Source organism: Aulonocara sp. 'chitande type north' Nkhata Bay, linkage group LG18 (genome assembly GCF_057382095.1).
Source record: "Aulonocara sp. 'chitande type north' Nkhata Bay isolate Kocher_YH1m ecotype deep benthic linkage group LG18, A_spYH_male_GT1.1, whole genome shotgun sequence".
In the NCBI taxonomy this organism is placed as follows: Eukaryota; Metazoa; Chordata; class Actinopteri; order Cichliformes; family Cichlidae; genus Aulonocara; species Aulonocara sp. 'chitande type north' Nkhata Bay.
The window spans coordinates 3,959,833-3,977,366 of record NC_141361.1 but is presented as its reverse complement, the minus strand read 5'-3'; the positions used below and the strand labels follow the sequence as shown (position 1 = coordinate 3,977,366).

At 40.4% G+C, this 17,534-nt stretch overlaps 1 protein-coding gene across 2 annotated transcripts in view; it reads right to left on the bottom strand.

The window, feature by feature from the left end:
- The window catches only part of adcy8 (adenylate cyclase 8 (brain)), a 127,976-nt gene that overhangs the window by 26,485 nt on the left and 83,957 nt on the right, over nt 1–17,534 (bottom strand). Inside the window, exons 8-13 of one of the 2 annotated variants that reach the window (XM_086273318.1) lie at nt 17,008–17,205; nt 12,988–13,088; nt 9,701–9,902; nt 8,067–8,156; nt 5,397–5,569; nt 1,233–1,311 (exon numbers count right to left, since the gene is read on the bottom strand). In XM_086273318.1, the coding sequence (XP_086129444.1) occupies nt 1,233–1,311; nt 5,397–5,569; nt 8,067–8,156; nt 9,701–9,902; nt 12,988–13,088; nt 17,008–17,205 (843 nt within the window). The remainder of the gene's footprint in view (nt 1–1,232; nt 1,312–5,396; nt 5,570–8,066; nt 8,157–9,700; nt 9,903–12,987; nt 13,089–17,007; nt 17,206–17,534) is intronic. The other variant, XM_086273319.1, reaches the window with a different exon arrangement.

The window sequence follows — 17,534 nt, the reverse complement described above, 5'->3', positions numbered from 1 at the left end:
ACAGCTTTTATAGGCAGCAAGAGGTTTAACCAAAGTGATTTTTCTTTCTTACACTTGGACCGCATTCAAGAAACCCAGAAGAGGTAAATACAAATTGCTTAGAACTGTCTTGCCACCACCCAGGTTCCTGTAAATTGCAGATTCAGCCCAAACCTCATATACAGAACTGGAGGATTCAAAAGAACTCATTTCAGGCTTAAACACCCCGACCTTTCTCACCTCTTTGGGCTGAAGGTTAATTTCTCAAGCATTAAACCTGCATTGTTTTCAGTGGCCGCCAGGTGGTGATGCATACGGCTCACACAAGACTTCAGGTCCTACAGAAGACCTCCCTCCACCCTGATCTCTGTAAACACTTTACTGAGGAGTTTAAGGGCTCAGTTACGGATAAGACTCCTCATAAGCAGGATTATACAGGACATGCTCATTGGTTATTCAGTCAGAGTGTGATTTCACAGTCAGATCCACACCTCATTGGTCTGGTTTCAAAAGCACCAAGATGGTGATGGCAAAAACGCTCAGCTCAAGGATTAACAGCAGGACTTCACAAACCTACGGCTGACATCACCATGGCTACATCCGTCTTATGTTACCCCTGCCTTCTCTGGGTCATCACGCAAAGATGTCTAATGCTTACAGCTACGGCTGTCACCTCATCTGTATGGAACCAAAGTATTTGAGATTCCACAGCATCCACAGCTGGAAGAGTGATTCACATTTTTAAAGGATGCAATGACAGTTTTTTGCTTTGAGTTTCTCAGAGGCCAGTTAAATGTGGCAGGTCGTTAACCGTTTATGTCATCATGTTTGGACACATCTGAACTCCAACTGTTTGTCATCTTCTTCTGTTATTTTTACTTCACGTTAGCTGATAACTCTAATTAGACCGTTGCATAGCAACAGGAAAGATGCTGGGTTCCTCACGCCCACTGTACTCTGGTTATTTCTGTTACTATCCTTTAAAGGAACCGTCACAGTTTTTGTTTTTATCCATGCCCTTCAGTCACCTTTAATCATACATTTTGATGCTTAGAAAAACAAGCTAATCCACCTGATAAGACACAAAAATCAGCTGCATGGGTGTAGATAATAACAATATTTAGCCAAGAAGTCCTCTAACTCAATCACCAGCCCATAACAAATCCACTCATAGGTGATGAATCAGTAATCTAAATGTGTAAATTGCCATTCCTTCACTGATTAGGACACAGTTAAAGCTGGCGTGGTCTTACCTGCTGGCCGTGGTAAAACACGGCGAGGAGGAACATGGCCATCAGGAGTAAAGACGTCTCTTTGGTTCCCAGGAAGTTTCTGTTGGAACGAGAAGAAAGAAGAGTCTGTTCAATGGGAGCCCTTGTTCGTCTGTTTGACAGGCATGTTAATGGAAAAAAACTTGGGGCATGTCATGGTCGACGTTTAACAATTAATTGTGTTAACAAATCAGTAAGTAACAAATAAAACTCCAGAATTTCAGAGAAATTCTAGAGTTTTATTTGTTACTTACTGATTTTATTTGTTACTTAGTGCCAATTAGGGAAAAGGGGAGCTTCTTCAGTACTATGGAAGTAGTTTGGCTTTGTTGTTGAGAGCATACCTCCAACTAAACATGACACTTAACCTATTTCAGCTACAGATGGAAACAATAAACTTGTTTTACCCAACGAGGCAAAAACACATCGTAAAAACAAGTACAACCAGGCTACAAAGGCATGTGATGGTGAGATATGAGTAGCTGGCGATACGAGACCAAAAGTAAAGTGACTTGAGCAAGGATTGCTGGAGCACTCGCTAGCTGTGCTCCATATGACAGGAAGAACAAATAGCGGATGGAAAGTACTCCTGCAGTTACATGGCTGAAAAGCAGAGCTTTTTTAAAAGCTCAACCCAAGAAACAACACCTCAGGTAGAAAACATTTCAACTGCACTTTTATTATATCCTCCTGAGAACCGAGGGAAAATGTATCCCTCAGTTTAACTTTTTTTGTAATTTCCTGCCTCGTTAGATCTAAAAAAGGCCACCCAACCAAATGAAATATTATTGAAAAGGCCAGGATGTCCTCTGTTGAGCACATCAGGACTTAGAAGGGTAGCTCAAATAACACAAAAGTTATAGACCAAAAGCAGAGGACATAAAAAGCCGTTCTCAGGAGGATATGTTAATCTTGCTCCTCTTGCCATGTCTGCATCTCATAATGTTTCCTGTTTTATTGTGAAGGGTCTGTTGTTTCCATATTCAGTGTGTTTAGTTTCACTTCTCCTGTGGCGTCATTCTGTTGATTCATATCAGCTGTTTCCCCATGTTTCCACTTTCCCCGATCACTTCCTGTGTGCATTTAGTCTGTGAGTTCTCTTCATTCCTTGTCCGATCGTCCTGCTTTCTCTGCCATGTTTCTAGGTTTTCATGTATCCATGTCTTCATGTTCACGTTAAGAGTTTTCTCACGTTTAGTTTCGCCTTTGCCTTTTTATTTTGGACTGTTTAACCAGCCTGCAACAAACGGCTCTCCCTCAGTTAAATCAAAGTTTCGTTTTGTGTGTCTGCACTTGGGTCCTCCTCACTCCACACAGTCTGCTTCCACGACTGTGACAATAACGTTACTCTAGTTATTGTTAAACTAAAGTTTTAAGTAGTTATGTTAGACTTTGAGTTTTGTAAAATTTCAACTGAAAACACTTATTGTACTCATGTTTGATTTATGCTGTGTCATTGCTATTGTACTATTATACTGCTGCTGGCATCAGTAACAGTAGCTCATTGGAAATGAAGAATAGAAACAGCCTTTATGTTGTTTGCAGTGATACATTTTGCTGCCTCCAAGCTGCAAACATCGATAAAATGTTGTATTTTCTGCCTATACTGTCATAAATGTCATCATTGTGAATGATACCGTGAGATCACTTCGAGTCTATATCATCCACCCCTACTGGCTATGCACATAAATACAACCGATCCACATTAAAAGCATTGAGCCTATGTTACCCTAAAGATGCATTTGTTGGGCATTTCTGACCATTTGATAAACACAAATATAAATTATTCATGTTTCTTCTCTTCTAAAGTTTTACATTAGTGTTGATTTTTTTTTCCCAGGCAAAACCTGTCTGAGTACATTCTGTTAATGAAAGGTGGTCACATTTTCATTCAGTTTTTACTCTTCTGGTTTTCATTTTCAAGAAAACTTTTTCTTAATAACCTAAATAAACATGTAGTATGATAAACAGTGATCCACAGCATGTTCTTTTGTAATAACCTAAATATTGCTTCACAAAAACTACATTCGAAACCCAGCACCGGTGACAAACCTGCTCTCCATTAAAGTTGAGATCTAAACACAAACTGCAGCAAAATATGAAAAGACGACACTTTTTTTCTCTTAATCTCACGATTCTTTGTTTTCAGCTCAGACCGTAGAAGGATCAAATGTTCTGCGTGATCTGAGGCTGATCTGAGGCTCGCTGAGGATCAACAGCTCAGAGAGATGTGGAGACGGAGCTCCAGGCACTTTACAACGAGTTAGGAGCCAGAATCTCAAAACAAGCGAAAAATAACAGCTCGTTTGTTTTCGCTGCCGAGGATCAGCTTGTGACAGCAAAATGTAGCGTGCAGCCTTTAGTGTGCAGTGATGCCAGAGGAAAACAAATACAAAGCTTTAGATTCTCTAACACCCACAAATAAACAAACACAAGCTCACGACTCGGTGCATATTTTGGTAGAAATAATCATCATCTTTTTAAAGTTTAGAGGCACACTTACGATAGAAACAACACAAAGATTGGAAAACTTCAAGCACTTTGAAGTAAATCAACTCACGCCCACAACACACAGCCGGCATGTCACGGAGATGAAAAAGCAGGCAAGCTAAGGGAGTCGGGCCAGGATGGGATTCTGTAAATACGCAGGCTTTTTACAAGAAAGAGGCTCATTTAAACGAATTCTTTATATATGTCAAAGTGTTCGCATTTTTGATCTATTTATAAAATTAAAGACTTAAAACTGAAAATGATGATGATTAATGCAGGTATACGTTAATGTATCTCTGAGTTCATTTCATTGTCATTGAGATATGGCTGTAGAAATATTTAACTTTTACAGGCAAAATACTCAATTAATCAAATGCATTTATTTTTTGGTAAAATATGTCATTATAGACATTTGAACAATAATGTGACAAATATGTAAAAGGAAAAAAATGAACATAAAAATGCTGTTAGTAACAGATCTGTGTTTTTTGTTGTTGTTTTTTACAAAAGAAGGGATATGTGTGATTTCTACATATGGAGCAAACAATACTGGCTAAACTGGGCTTTACTTTCTTTTCCCCTGAGATTTTCTGTCATTTCCCCAAAGGACCTCAAAATCAATCTCCCAAAAGTTTGGTTTTGTTAGCTTGTTTTAGCAGGTCCTTCGTAGTATTTAGGTCACATTTCCTCACATTCGCCTGTCTTGTCTAACACATTGGAGCTTCTTGATTTGAACCTTGACACAAGCAGGCACCTCAGTGGAAGTGCCAAAAACTGCAGTTCTTCTAATGTCCACTAGAGGCTGGCTACAAACGAAGTCAATCCAGAGAGGTTCCCATATGAAACTGTCCGGCCTTACAGCAGATATAATCATGCCTACAACCAGCTACAAAAAAAACAGTTTTAGCCTTGATAGTTTCAACTTAGTGATAGCAGGACTTTTTAAATCTAACCAGTAGTTGACTGCACATGGCATCAGGCACATTCTGTCGTGGTTAGGCTGTGTGGCAGGCAGGATGAGGACCCAAACGCAAGACTCAAACACAAAAAGCTAAACTCAAAGCGGCAGCTTTACTCGCTGGAAAAAAGTCTAAAACTAAATACAAGAAGCAAAACATAAAACTAGAAGCTAGAGAACTAAGACTCAGAAAACTAGGAAAATAGAAACAAAGGAACTAAGAGCTGACAGGAGGTAACAATGGAAATCAGGAGCCCAGAGACAACACACAGCATTGTGACGGTACAATGCAACAACAGACAGAGGAACAAACACGGCTTAAATACACCAGGGAGTAATGAGGGAATGGAAAACAGGAGGGAAGCACAGCTGGGGGTAATCTGACACAAGAAGACAAAGGAAGCAAAGCAGACATAGGACACAGACTTTCAAAGTAAAACAGGAAACACGCGAACACAGAGGTAAGGATGACAGAGAACATAGAGACCTGAAATGTGGGGCAGGAAGGCAGGGAAGCACATAAACAAAACCTAAACCATGAGGAAATCAAAGATTAATAATAACACAAACCCCTGGGTCACCGAGCCCGGACCGTGACACATGACCGTGACAAACTGCTCTTAGAATAAAACCTCACCTGAACAAAAAAGACAAACAGTGCATTTAATATACGAGGATGTCCTCCACTAAGCACTCACTCTGTGTTGTGGTGGACGGTGTCGTAGCGAACAAACAGCGACGTGTAGAAGGCTTCGGTCAGCAGCGAGTAGATGGCGATCATCACCAGCAGCACCGCCAGCTTCAGCACGGAGTTCAGTCGCAGGAACACCGCACACGTCACCATCGCCAGCACTCCAGTGAATACAAAATACTGTGAAAAATTAAAACGCATGGTCAACTTCATCTGAACAATAATGTATTTAAAAATGTTGGCAACTCCAATCAGCCACAGCTGCACTCAGTGTTAAATATCTGTCAACAAACACACGCTTGAAAAGTTCCACGACTCTGCAGATGAACATGAAAAACATAACTGATTCAAATTTGATCAATATCGATTCAAAGTCATCTTCTCATGGACCGCTCTACTGCTTCCAGGGCTCCTGCTCTTTTTAAACACAGAAGTCCCATTTGGACCATTTGCAACTGGGATTTGAGACTGGAAAGCTGTTTGACCTGGTAGAAGACGTTGTGATTCGGCTGGATTTTATTTTTCACTCGATTCTTGAGGTTCTGCCAACCTCCCATAATGTTGATGGTGCAATAATTTTGTGCCAGCACAGACAGAAAAGTGAAGCGCTGCATGTGAGCAGCTCAATAGAGCAGAAGGAAAAGGAGGAAGACGAGACCGTATAGATGTGTTATATGTATATAACACACCAAAGTGGACACAAGTGGATGGACATCCAGTCATCTGAACAAACAGTATATATATATATATATATATAAAAAGGTGTATAACATTTTCCTGGTTCTTCAGTTTTCTCCAAGCCGATTTTTACATGTGTGAGAATCGTCAGTAGTAGTAGAGTGGGGTAGTTTTGCAATACATTGCAGGAAACCGTGACCTAAACTTGTGCAGATATGAAGTTCTGTGTACAGCTGACTCAAGTGTCATCGCTATAATTCAAGTGAGAAGCATGATCAACACATGATGCACAATGTGGTTTCTTTTTTCATGCACCTTGAATTCATCCCTCATGGTCAGACTTTCAAAGCACAGTACTACTGTAAAGTCCTGAAGCATCAGAGGGGAAACATTAGAGGAAATGACCTCTGAATGAACTGCAGTGCAACAGCCGTAGCCCACAGTGCACTGAAAAGGTCTCCACTCAACATCTGCCCATTCAGCTGGGACAGCCTATCCCAGCTGAGCGGGCTCACAGGGCAAGTGGCAAATAATAATGATAATAATAATATTATTAATTATAATAATAAGTGACTGGTGAATCTCTGCCAGATATCCATACTGTAATATAGTGGATGTTAGCATGTGGTGCAGAGGTTGATCAGAGTGATCTTTGATAGATAACAGTTTGAAAGCTGTGATAGAGAGGAAGTCACTAAACAAAGTCTCCAGTTTGCAGCCAATCATAGAGGAAGATTTCCTAATGGTGCTCAGCAGAGTACGCTGCAGCTGCCAGAATTAAGGTATACAAAAGCACCATCACTCTGCTGCACACAGTGAACACAAGCTTCCTCCCTCGTTTTTGAACAGCCTCTGTGTTGGTCTGCCTGCTGGTGATGAGGACAACCAGGTACTCGTAGTCCTCTACGACATTTGCATCCTGACCCAGGATACATGGGTGAGGCCTTCTTCACCTTCAGAAGCAAAGGATTTACAATGTCATCCACTATTGTGCTCTCCTCCTCGTCTAGTCTAGCTCTAGATGCTACGACTCAGTTTATTGAAAATTTGAGGCGTTTGACATGTTCAGAGATCTGACAAGAGACAAGCTTGAAGGGGACACTGGGCAAGCTGGAATTTTATGAACGGATTTTATGAATAGGGACACATTTTGTATTATCATGCAAACAAACTAAACTAAGCATACCTGTTAGCATGCCTGCATTAGCACTTAGAGTGACGTGTGTAACACTTTTACTTAATTAATAAGAGATGACTGCTGCAGCTGCAGAAATCATCCTGACTCTTCACCCCTGAAAACATTCTGTGTTTACCTTTGTCCTCACTGGTGGACTCCCTCGCCTGCTCACAAACCTCCTGCTGCCAATCTTCTGTCTCCAAACTGAAGTAACATTTACGGCATCACTATGAACTCATTAGCTCCTCCACATTAAACCTCCATTATCACAAGATGAGAATGAGTCGACTGGCCTTTATGTGTAAAGTTGGTAAAGTGCCCTTTTATAAAAATGAAATATCTGACAGCCCGCTCACTGCACCAAAAGCCTCTGACATTGGCACAGACATCAGTTTTTGTCTAATTTAATATTGGAGTGCGTTCTGGTGCGGCCTAAAACAAAGTCAATAACTCTTCTTTATGTGTGTAAAATAGGTCTTATTTGCGCGCATGAGCCTCAGGAGGAAATACGTTTATGATGTATACATGCAACAATACATGAGTCAACCCGAGCTCGGAGCTATAAAAATGTGGCTCCCTTATTGAGTTCATCAATCAGCTGCATATTATGTGAGCAAAACAACATAATGGATATTTTCTCCGTGACGTTCTGATGGCTCCATCAGTCGTAGCGTTGTCTGAGGCGAGACCTCCCTCTGGGCGCGAGCAGATGTCGAGGATGTTTAATTCATCAGTTTGCCGCTGTCACACAAGTGGGAAGAAAAAAAAAGACACAACAGATGGACCCGACTGCAAAATTCAGACACCTCATTTAGTTTGTACCTCTGGGTAGAAGCAGATGTCTGGGATGGAGGCCGATTCGTTGTACGTCTGGTTCCTGAAGGTACTGGACTTGTCGAAGTCGCACCACAGCTATGGGAGACCAACAGGGTGGATTAGTGTTGTTGTGCAGTTTTAAATGATGCAGGATCTGCATAAAAATACCCCACATTCCCTTTCAGACAAATTTCCATCACGCTTTTAATATTTCAAGATAGTTGTGTGAGAAATCGACAGCTGATTTCAACTTTCTGCAGGAAAACACCAAATTTCTCCTGCACAGAAGGAGTGATGCAGTTGACACGAATAACTGAAGAAGACCTGAAGGGTTGAATTAGCAGCAACACAGGATTCTTACAGAAGGAGGGGGGGGGAAATGTAGATGTGTAGGTAATTAAAATCTGACTAAATAAAGCAACTGAACAAATACTTTACAAACTAAGCAGTTGAGTGGGTTACTTCATTGCAGAATATTGTATGCTCGTTGCTTTTATCTCCAACGTACCTTAGCAGCTTCTATTTAAAAAAAAAAAAAAAATGTATTTCAAAAATTTAATTAATAAATTACAACAACAGAGTGAGAACAAGGATGTTCCTAGTTGATTAAAATAATAAGAAAATGCAATGCATGGTGTTAAACATTAATTATTTCATCCCCTACTCAATTTGTAAGTTTGCTCATTCACATAGAAACAAAGTCTTTAATTTTAATGGAGAAAGACAGAACATCAAGCAAAGGTTCAGGAAGAGCCTGTTAATGATCTGAAAGTAGTTGGGACCACAGTCACCCAGAACACCATTGATGACAGACTACGGCATAATGGATTGAAGTCTTGCAGTTCCCACAAGCCCCCTGCTGAAGAAGATACATGTAGAGGTCTGTCCCAAGTTTGGCAGTGAACATCTGAATGATTCAGAGAAGGCTTGGCAGAAAGAGCTGTGGTCAGATGGAGCCAACGTCAACTCGACCCAACACATGCAGCCAAGCATGGGAGTGGAAACATTACACTGAGCTGTTTTTCTGCTAAGAGTACAGGATGACAATGGGCGGAGTCACGTGGCATAAAATCTTTGACAAGAAGTTTCTTGCCTCAGCCAGAACACTGAAGATGGGTCATGGATCAAAAACCCACCACCAAGATAACAAAGGAGATCCGAATGATCCAAATACTCTAGCTAGTGTCCAGACCTCAATCTTATAGAAAATATTTGGAACGGAATTCTCAACTGGCATTAAATGTCGTACCACTGTGCTTTCCAACAAGTACGAAGTCAAGTGTTGTAGTCTGTATTTACCCCACTGGATGGACTGAGGTACTGCACACCATCAAATCAGCCATGTCTAGATGCCTACATCGTATTCCTCTGTTTCATGAAGCTCCATATTTAATTAACCCATTAAAATACATTTTAGCAGCCATGCTATTGAAGTAGGTGAAATGTTTCTTCATTACCACAAACACACACTTATAAAGAAAATCGCACACACACTGTCCTGTTGCCCGAAGTATGAAGAAATGCTACGGTACTAACCATGTAGCGTTCCCATATTTGATGCATTCTGACAGTTATTTTGCAGACAGACATTGACCCCATGTTTTAAATAATATATCTAAAAAAATAACTAAAGAACTCACGATATTGATCATGGCTGCCAGGAAGTTGATGAGGATCGAGACGAAAATGATGACGTTTCGTGCCGCGTAGGTTTCGTTTATCCAGCAGCAGGCTTTTCTCAGGACCAGAGGCAGACACTTGTAGTCCTCCGCTGTCGTAACTAGGACCAGGCAGGAATGGAGGATGATGAGGACCGAGAACTGGATCACCATGGTTACCATGCTGCAAAAACACAATGATAAATATGCCAGTGGGACACTGCAGCTTAGGACTAGTCTTTATTTGAACAGGTAATCAAGCTGACTTTTAAAGAATAATTTGAATATATTTAATTGTGAGCCCAGCATAGTGGTGCAGTTGCTAGCACTGTTGCTTCATAGTGAGACGGTCCCAGGTTTGACCTCACAGACTGCCCGAGAGCTCTCTGCGTGGAGTCTGCACATTCTCCCCGTGTCTGCTCTCTCTGCGTCCTCACACGGTCCAGAAACAAGCATGTTGGATGAACTGGTGACTCTAAATAAGCTTGATGTGTAACTGTGAGTCTGCAACAGACTGGTGAGCTGCCCGTGTGTACCCACCTCTCGCCATATAAGAGCTGGGACAGCAGCACTGTGACCAGGAATTGGATACATGGATGATGTTTTGTTTTCTTTATGTCACGAGCTTACTGAGCATTTCAATAAGCTTGTGAAAAATGGTAACGCATATTGGTCACTACAGTGGACAGCTATTCAAAGGCTGTTTTCTTGTATTTGTGTCAGTGTTGATGGCACACTTGCACATAAACCACATTGGACACTGATGTGTCACTCCATACCCTGCCACCCACTGGTCCTTTAATGTTACTATAGATGTGTAAAGTGTTGCATTGTAATTATTGTTATTTAAGCCCTTCATACATGAATTATGACAACTTTTTTCTTAAGTATTTTTATTCATCTTTTCACACCTAAAGATAAATAAAAACACTGAAGAAGAAAATCCTGATTGAGATTGAATTCATGCATGAAGGGTTAAGTGAAAAATAGTCTGAAGAAACAAAAAAATATTATGTATGTCCAAAACTTCAAACGTATTGTATTACGAGATATCAACAGATGGCACAACAGGTCTGGGCTCTTCTTTTATGTAATAACAAATTTTACATCCATCCAATCGCTTCCGCTTATCCTTTTCAAGGTCGCAGGGGCCACTGGAGCCTATCCCAGCTGTGTTAGGGTGAGAGATAGGGTACACCCTGGACAGGTCTTCAGTCTGACGCAGGGCTACCACCAATATCCTAATACCAATTAGGATTGGGAAATGTGCTCTAAACTCCTAACAGCCCAATGTGGGATCACAGATGACTGATAGCGCTGCCACTTGGGCGGGATGCAGAGGAGGTTAATGTTAGTGTGCACTCAATGGCACTGTCCACCTCCACAATGTACAACGTGTGGCCTAAAAAAATCTCTCTTACACACACACACACAAACACACACACACACACACGTCGGGTAATTATATCTTTCGGGACATCTAATTGACATAATGCTTTCCCTAGCCCCTTACCCTAACCATGAAACATGAATGCCTAACTCTTACACTAAACCTAACCATAACCAATTGTAACCCTGACACTAAAACCACATCCCCATAAGAGCTGTTGGTCCCCACAAGTACAATAAACTTCCAATTTTTGGTCCCCACAAAGATATGAATACACACACACACACACACACACACACACACACACACACACACACTGGTAAAGGTTTTAAAACGTGTCACCTGCTGGAAAAGTATCTCCATCACATCAAACATCAATTTAATGACTTTTGCTTTCACTTTTCACTCTGGCTTTGGTGTATTCGGTTTTGTTTTTATCAATTATAGCTCCATATGGTCATCTACTGAACGAACATCTGAACACTGAAGGCTCGCTATTAGCACAGAGTAGGTGTAGTTTTGGAAAACAAGGCACACCACTGAACTAAAACGGGCAAATTACTGAAAACGTATGTGGTGCTCTTACAGAATAACACAACACAGGCCAACGCTAACCGAATAAAAATGGCCGCTGCTTTTTTGTCCGGTGCGACCAATTCTTTTTTAAGGTAGGAGTTTTTATAATGCTTAAACTTACACTGAGATCTGGACACTAACCAGATATTCAGCTATGACTCTGGTTCTTTGTTTGGTTTTCATTCACGTGAGTTAATGATGATTTATATAAGGACCTGAAAGCAGCACCATTGCAGGGGAATATTTCCTGAGAGAGTCTGAGGACAACACAAACCTGCAGAATTCTTGTATTTAGTGAAGCTTGTGTGCTGTTGTTCTATAGATGCAGGCAGGTATCAAAGCGGCTTTCAGATTGTCAGTTGGCATTACCTTACTCTGTTCTCCTCGGCTGAGATTCATTAAAAGCTTGTGATTCTGCTCGAGCTGACCTGGTCACACAAGATTTCCTTCACAGTCAGAGTCACAGAGACAACACAAGGCAAGATACGCTTATAACGCAGCTGTTTCTGCCTCCTTTCTCTTCTTTCCTTCACCTAACCCACTCCCCCCCACCCTCTAAACCTCTGACATGATGAAAAAAAGAAAACCTCAACCTTTACATTTAAAATACAACCTAAATCTGTTCACTCAACCCAAGTCCTTAACCTCTCACAGATGACATGAGCATCTACAGCTGTGTGCAGCAGAGAATGCTAACCCATATACTAAGGCTACATAGGTCAGGGTTTTGTTATGTGATAGACCAGTGAGCTGTTCAGGGTGTACCCTGCCTCTCACCCTATGACCTTTAGAATAGCCTCCAGCCTCAACATGACCCATGTTTTTACACATAAACAAGCACCATGGAACATACTGGACAGCTAGCATTTCCTCTCTGATATGATTTTGGTGCGGTACAGATTAATGTCAGAATTTCCAAGTTCCCCAGGATTTCCATCTGGAACAGCCCCCCAGGTAGGACTTTTAACTCGGAAAGTCAATTCAAGATGGCGACAGTAAGCGTAAGCAGTAGTAGAACTGTAAAACCTGTAATCTCTAATCTACTGTTTTGCATTTGCGCCTCACTAAATAATCCATATGCGCCCTGTCCATGACTGTGGAACTCAGGAGCAAACATAAACAGTGTATCCATTGGATTTTGGTGCTACACCCACATAAAAATCAGTCCCCAGTGTCTTAGACGCAACCAAGAGGGTCAGGGAAGTTCCTATTTTACACTGAAGGTGCAAAAGCTGCTACACATGCAGAATTAAGAGATTGCGCATTTTGAAATGATCATTTTATTGAATATCTGCTCTCTTACCTGGCAGAGGGTAGCAGGCTTTGGATGGTTGTGATGAAGACGAGCACAATGAAGGCGCACACCAGGTTGGATTTGAAAACCTCGTCCCTCATCTGTGAATACTGCACAATGAAGAGAAGACAAAGAGAAAGAAGACGGAGGAGGAGCAGGTGAGGGGAAGACGAGAAACAAGTTTTCAGACAAACAGAGAAGACATCAAAATGCAACTCAAACACGCCAGTACACTGCCACAGATGCATGCCACGGTTCAAACACAAGCGTTAGAGAGAGACAGGAGCTGGTGGGTTAGCTGTGGGGTCCTGGGGAAGGTGCGAAGCTCACAAGCACAATGCTAGCTTTTAGCAGAGTCAGAGACGAAAACGATGCACGCCGTGTCAAAATAAGCAGACTGCAAAGCTAAAACTCAGGTGGGACTTCAAATGGTTACTATATTTAGAGTAGGAATAATATCAAATTAATTAGCTTTTTCTTTCAAATGTCTTTTTAGTCCTAAAGTATCAATGCTAACAACTCAACCAAATAAAAAACTCTAATAAGGATTTCTAAAAGCCTCAACCTTTTTGACTTTCTCCTACTTTTTTTCTCTGTATTTTACATATAGACCTACTTTCTAATTTTTATATTCTGAAACCTGGTATAGTTATGCTAGCAATCAATGTAAGTAATCCAGACCTGTGAGGAAACCTTCAGACTATTTGCACCTGGCCAAAGGTTCAAGAATTTTCTTAATGTTTGATAAAACGACCTGTTCTCTTAAATAAGAAGACTAGCTTGGCTGCTACACTAAAAACAGAAAGAGATACGTTAGCCTGTTTAACAAGTACACAAAGGGAGATATTAAAACACTAGTTGACTGTTTTAATCATAACCATTACTCATAACACTTGGAAGATGTTTTTGAATTTTGGAGCGCACCAAGCTAGCACTAAGCTAGCACTAGCCTAGCACCATGCTAGCGTACTCATGCTAATTAGCTTACTAAGTGCACAATCATAACAGTAGTATTCACTGTCTCATCAGATAGCTATATTTATTATTGCTTCTAAATACTTTACTGTTTCTAAATATTTAATTTAAAAATATTTAAAGTCTACACGTTAACACGTTTTAATTTTCTGATCCTGTGGCTTCTGCCGAGTTACACGAACATAACTTGACCTGAGTCACCAGTCTGACCAAACTGCCCTGAATTGTTTCACTGAAAACTTCCCACCCTGTAACCCCCGCTGCCCCGTCCTCGCTCTGTCTCTTTCTCAAAGGGTGCTGGGAAATTAGCAAGAGGATGCTTCACGTTTTGTCACAACTTTGGCAAAAAAAGATGAGGGAGGCCAACAGCAAATCACTGCACATTTACTAAAGAGGTTAAGAGGGCAACAAAATAATAATAATAATAATAATAATAATAGATTCTTGGAAAAAGTTTTTAATGTAAGATTCAAGGGGAAACACAAATGTGAAGAGGGAGAGGCAAAACGAAAGTCAACTTAAAGGTCAAAGTGAGCTCAGTAATGTAACAAAAAATAGGGTAAAAAGGGACCAAAAGCTTCAGAAGTTCACTGCATTCACTAAAGAAAAGGCGGGAAAACACAGACACACTTTCCAACTTCCATATCTCATGATAACGGCAATGAAAACTGGCAGCTGTGTTTAACCCCGTTTAGATGTTTGTATTTGAGTTTGTTTCTTTTAAAGACGAAATAAAACACAAAACCACTTTTTAAATATCTTTAAATTTGTTTTCAGATTAATAAAATCACAAACTGCTAAATAGTAAGGTATGATGCAGATTAATTCATCAAAGGTCATTTGACTATTGACACTACTGCTTATATAGAATTGTAAATAATCTTTTGTGTAGTTTCTAACACAATAACGACATTAAACGACATACCACAGATGATTAAAAAAGTAACAATAAATAAAATTTTATAATAATAAATCCTAATGTAGACACTCTAGTATTACATATAGTACATTTAACAGAAATAAATATTTCAAACATCTCATCATTATGACACGTTCAGCTGCAGTTATGGGATATGGAAGTCAGGATTTTGAGAAAAAACATATTTTTTCCTGTCATGCTGTTTTCCTTTAGTGAATGCAGTGTGCTCCTGTAAAAAAAAAGAAAGAAAAAAAAATAGAGTTGAATATGTTGTCAACTTTTTCCACAGGACTGTAAAAGGGGTCCACGGCATGGACGTTTGGTCATGAGTAAACTGAAGGTGGAAACTGGACTCCAGGTGTTGGCAAACATCATGTTTCATCCAGCTTCGAAGCTTGGCGAAGAAAAAAAATCTCACATCCTTCATCAGATTTGAAGCACGTCAAACATGAGTCACAGTTACACGTGTTTGATGCGTGAGAATAATAGTTACATTAACTCACAGAAGATATTAATGCCATGCAGAGTTAGTCTGTAATGTTAGAGATGAAGCTGATTGTGTTGTTATTACGGCGTGTGAAGTGTGCCAACAGAATAATAATTAATTGTTGTATATTTTTAACCTGTTTTGTTTGAACATATAAACCTGAGAAGAATCCTAAAATACATTTAATTAGAAGAATTTAATTTCACTTTCTTTCATTTAAATTGCATAATGGAATTATGGATAATAATATACTAACTCAAATGTATTAATTATTGACTGATTATAAAGTCATTTACGAGCCAAACATACACTCACAGCTTTAAGCTGAAAATGTTGACATGTCACTTCTGCTGCTACCTTGCAACACGGCCTGCTGTTTGAAGCCTTCCACCATCCCAGCATATGCTCCTGCAGGATATATACTTATCAGACACCCAGCTCTATATGCAACACATTTGCTAATGCTACAGCCACACGAGGCAAAACAGTGTTTGGGGACCATGACACAATCAAAACGACTGTGACCATGTGCAACAAACTTGCAGTGGCTGCTTTGAAGATAAAACGAGGTCTGCAACAACTTTCACTGCAATCAGTTGCTGCCTTCAAAGCAACTGCTGTTACAACCAAATTTCCCCTAGTGGGACAATTAAACGATTATTCTATTCTATTCTAACTTCAAAACTTTCAATAAACTTACAATAAGATGAAGCGAGTTCAGTTAAGTTCATAAATTCCTCCATAAATAGCAACATAGTTGCCACAGGACAGCAGTTTAACTGCAAAATGGCCCCGGGCCTCGACAACCAAGGTGTATAAGCGGAACAGTTGGCAACTAGTTAAGTTGTGTTCCCTGTTGCAAGGAGATGCAGACTTACATGTGTACATCTGTCTGCATTTATGAGTTAAAGGGTGATAATTTACAGTCAGTCTGGAGGCAGGTGAATTGTGCAATCTTACAATCAAAAGCGGTTGACTAGCTAACTAATTGCAAACAGGCAGTGGAGGAGAAAGAATCCAATGTAAGGAAGGAGGTAAGCAAGAAAGTTGCTTCTCCTACTTTTACTCTAGAGTGATGAAGCCTAAATCCCAAACACTACCTGTGTGCTACAGGAAGGAGGGTTAGATGTTGGTTAGATGTCTGATAGATATTCTGTGGCGTCAGTTTTCTTGTTTTGCTCATTGTTTTGCTTCATTTCAGAGCTTTTCAGAGAAAATCCAGGTCGACGCCAATGTCTGGCTTAACCTTCTGCATTCTACGTTCTGCTGTATTAATTATTGTGGTGGCACACTTCAGAGTCCATTTGCTACAAAGATGAGTAAGTCTTTAGCTAAAAGAAAATCCTTGAACATTAAATCTATTTTGCAGTGCATCGTATCCCCTCCCCCCAAAAAACACAACTTTTTTTGTTAAGTCATTAAAAGTTGTGGGATCTTAAATTGACTCAGATTGACAGTAAAATACAAAATGTCAGTCTTTTTGTTCCTGCAATCCCACAGTAGTACCTCATGTGCCTTTAGCTTACTCATGATGGGACAATAAAAAATTGCTGGTTATTGTTTTGCTTCTGAAAGTCGTCATTTAGGAAAAGATATGAGGAGGGAGAGAGAAAGAAAAAAACAGTTATCTGTCTAAAACCCCAGCTACCTTCTCTTCCAGGCTGGAGTCTTTAAACATCAGTGAGAAAGGCTTGATATGCTCTCTTCTCAACTTATCGCCACTCCGTAAGTCGATGGCGCTCTCTATTCGCTTGTTAATTTCCTCAGGACCAGAGTGGACATGCAAAGCTTGTGCGAGATGGTTTGGAAGCAGATTTATCGAATTTCTCGTTAGGGCAGCCAGAGTCTAGAGGGAAAGCACATGCACATAGAATGAACCTGCTTGTCCCCCTTTTGGTTTCATTCAAGTTACAAATGAAAAAGAAGAACAGACACACAGTTACATTCAGTACATACACAAAAGAAAGTTAAGGAAAAGGAAGAAAAGGGAAGACCAAAATGCAACATCGGCTATCAGACCGACACTTCAGAGCAAGTCATGCATCTTCCATTCACCCCTGCAGCAGGTTCACTTTGCACTCGGGTTAGTGGTGACAAAGCTCTTAAAACAAGCACGCATTATAACAAAGCTGTAACTCATGTGCGGGACGTGAAAACAGAATCAAAATGGCAAAT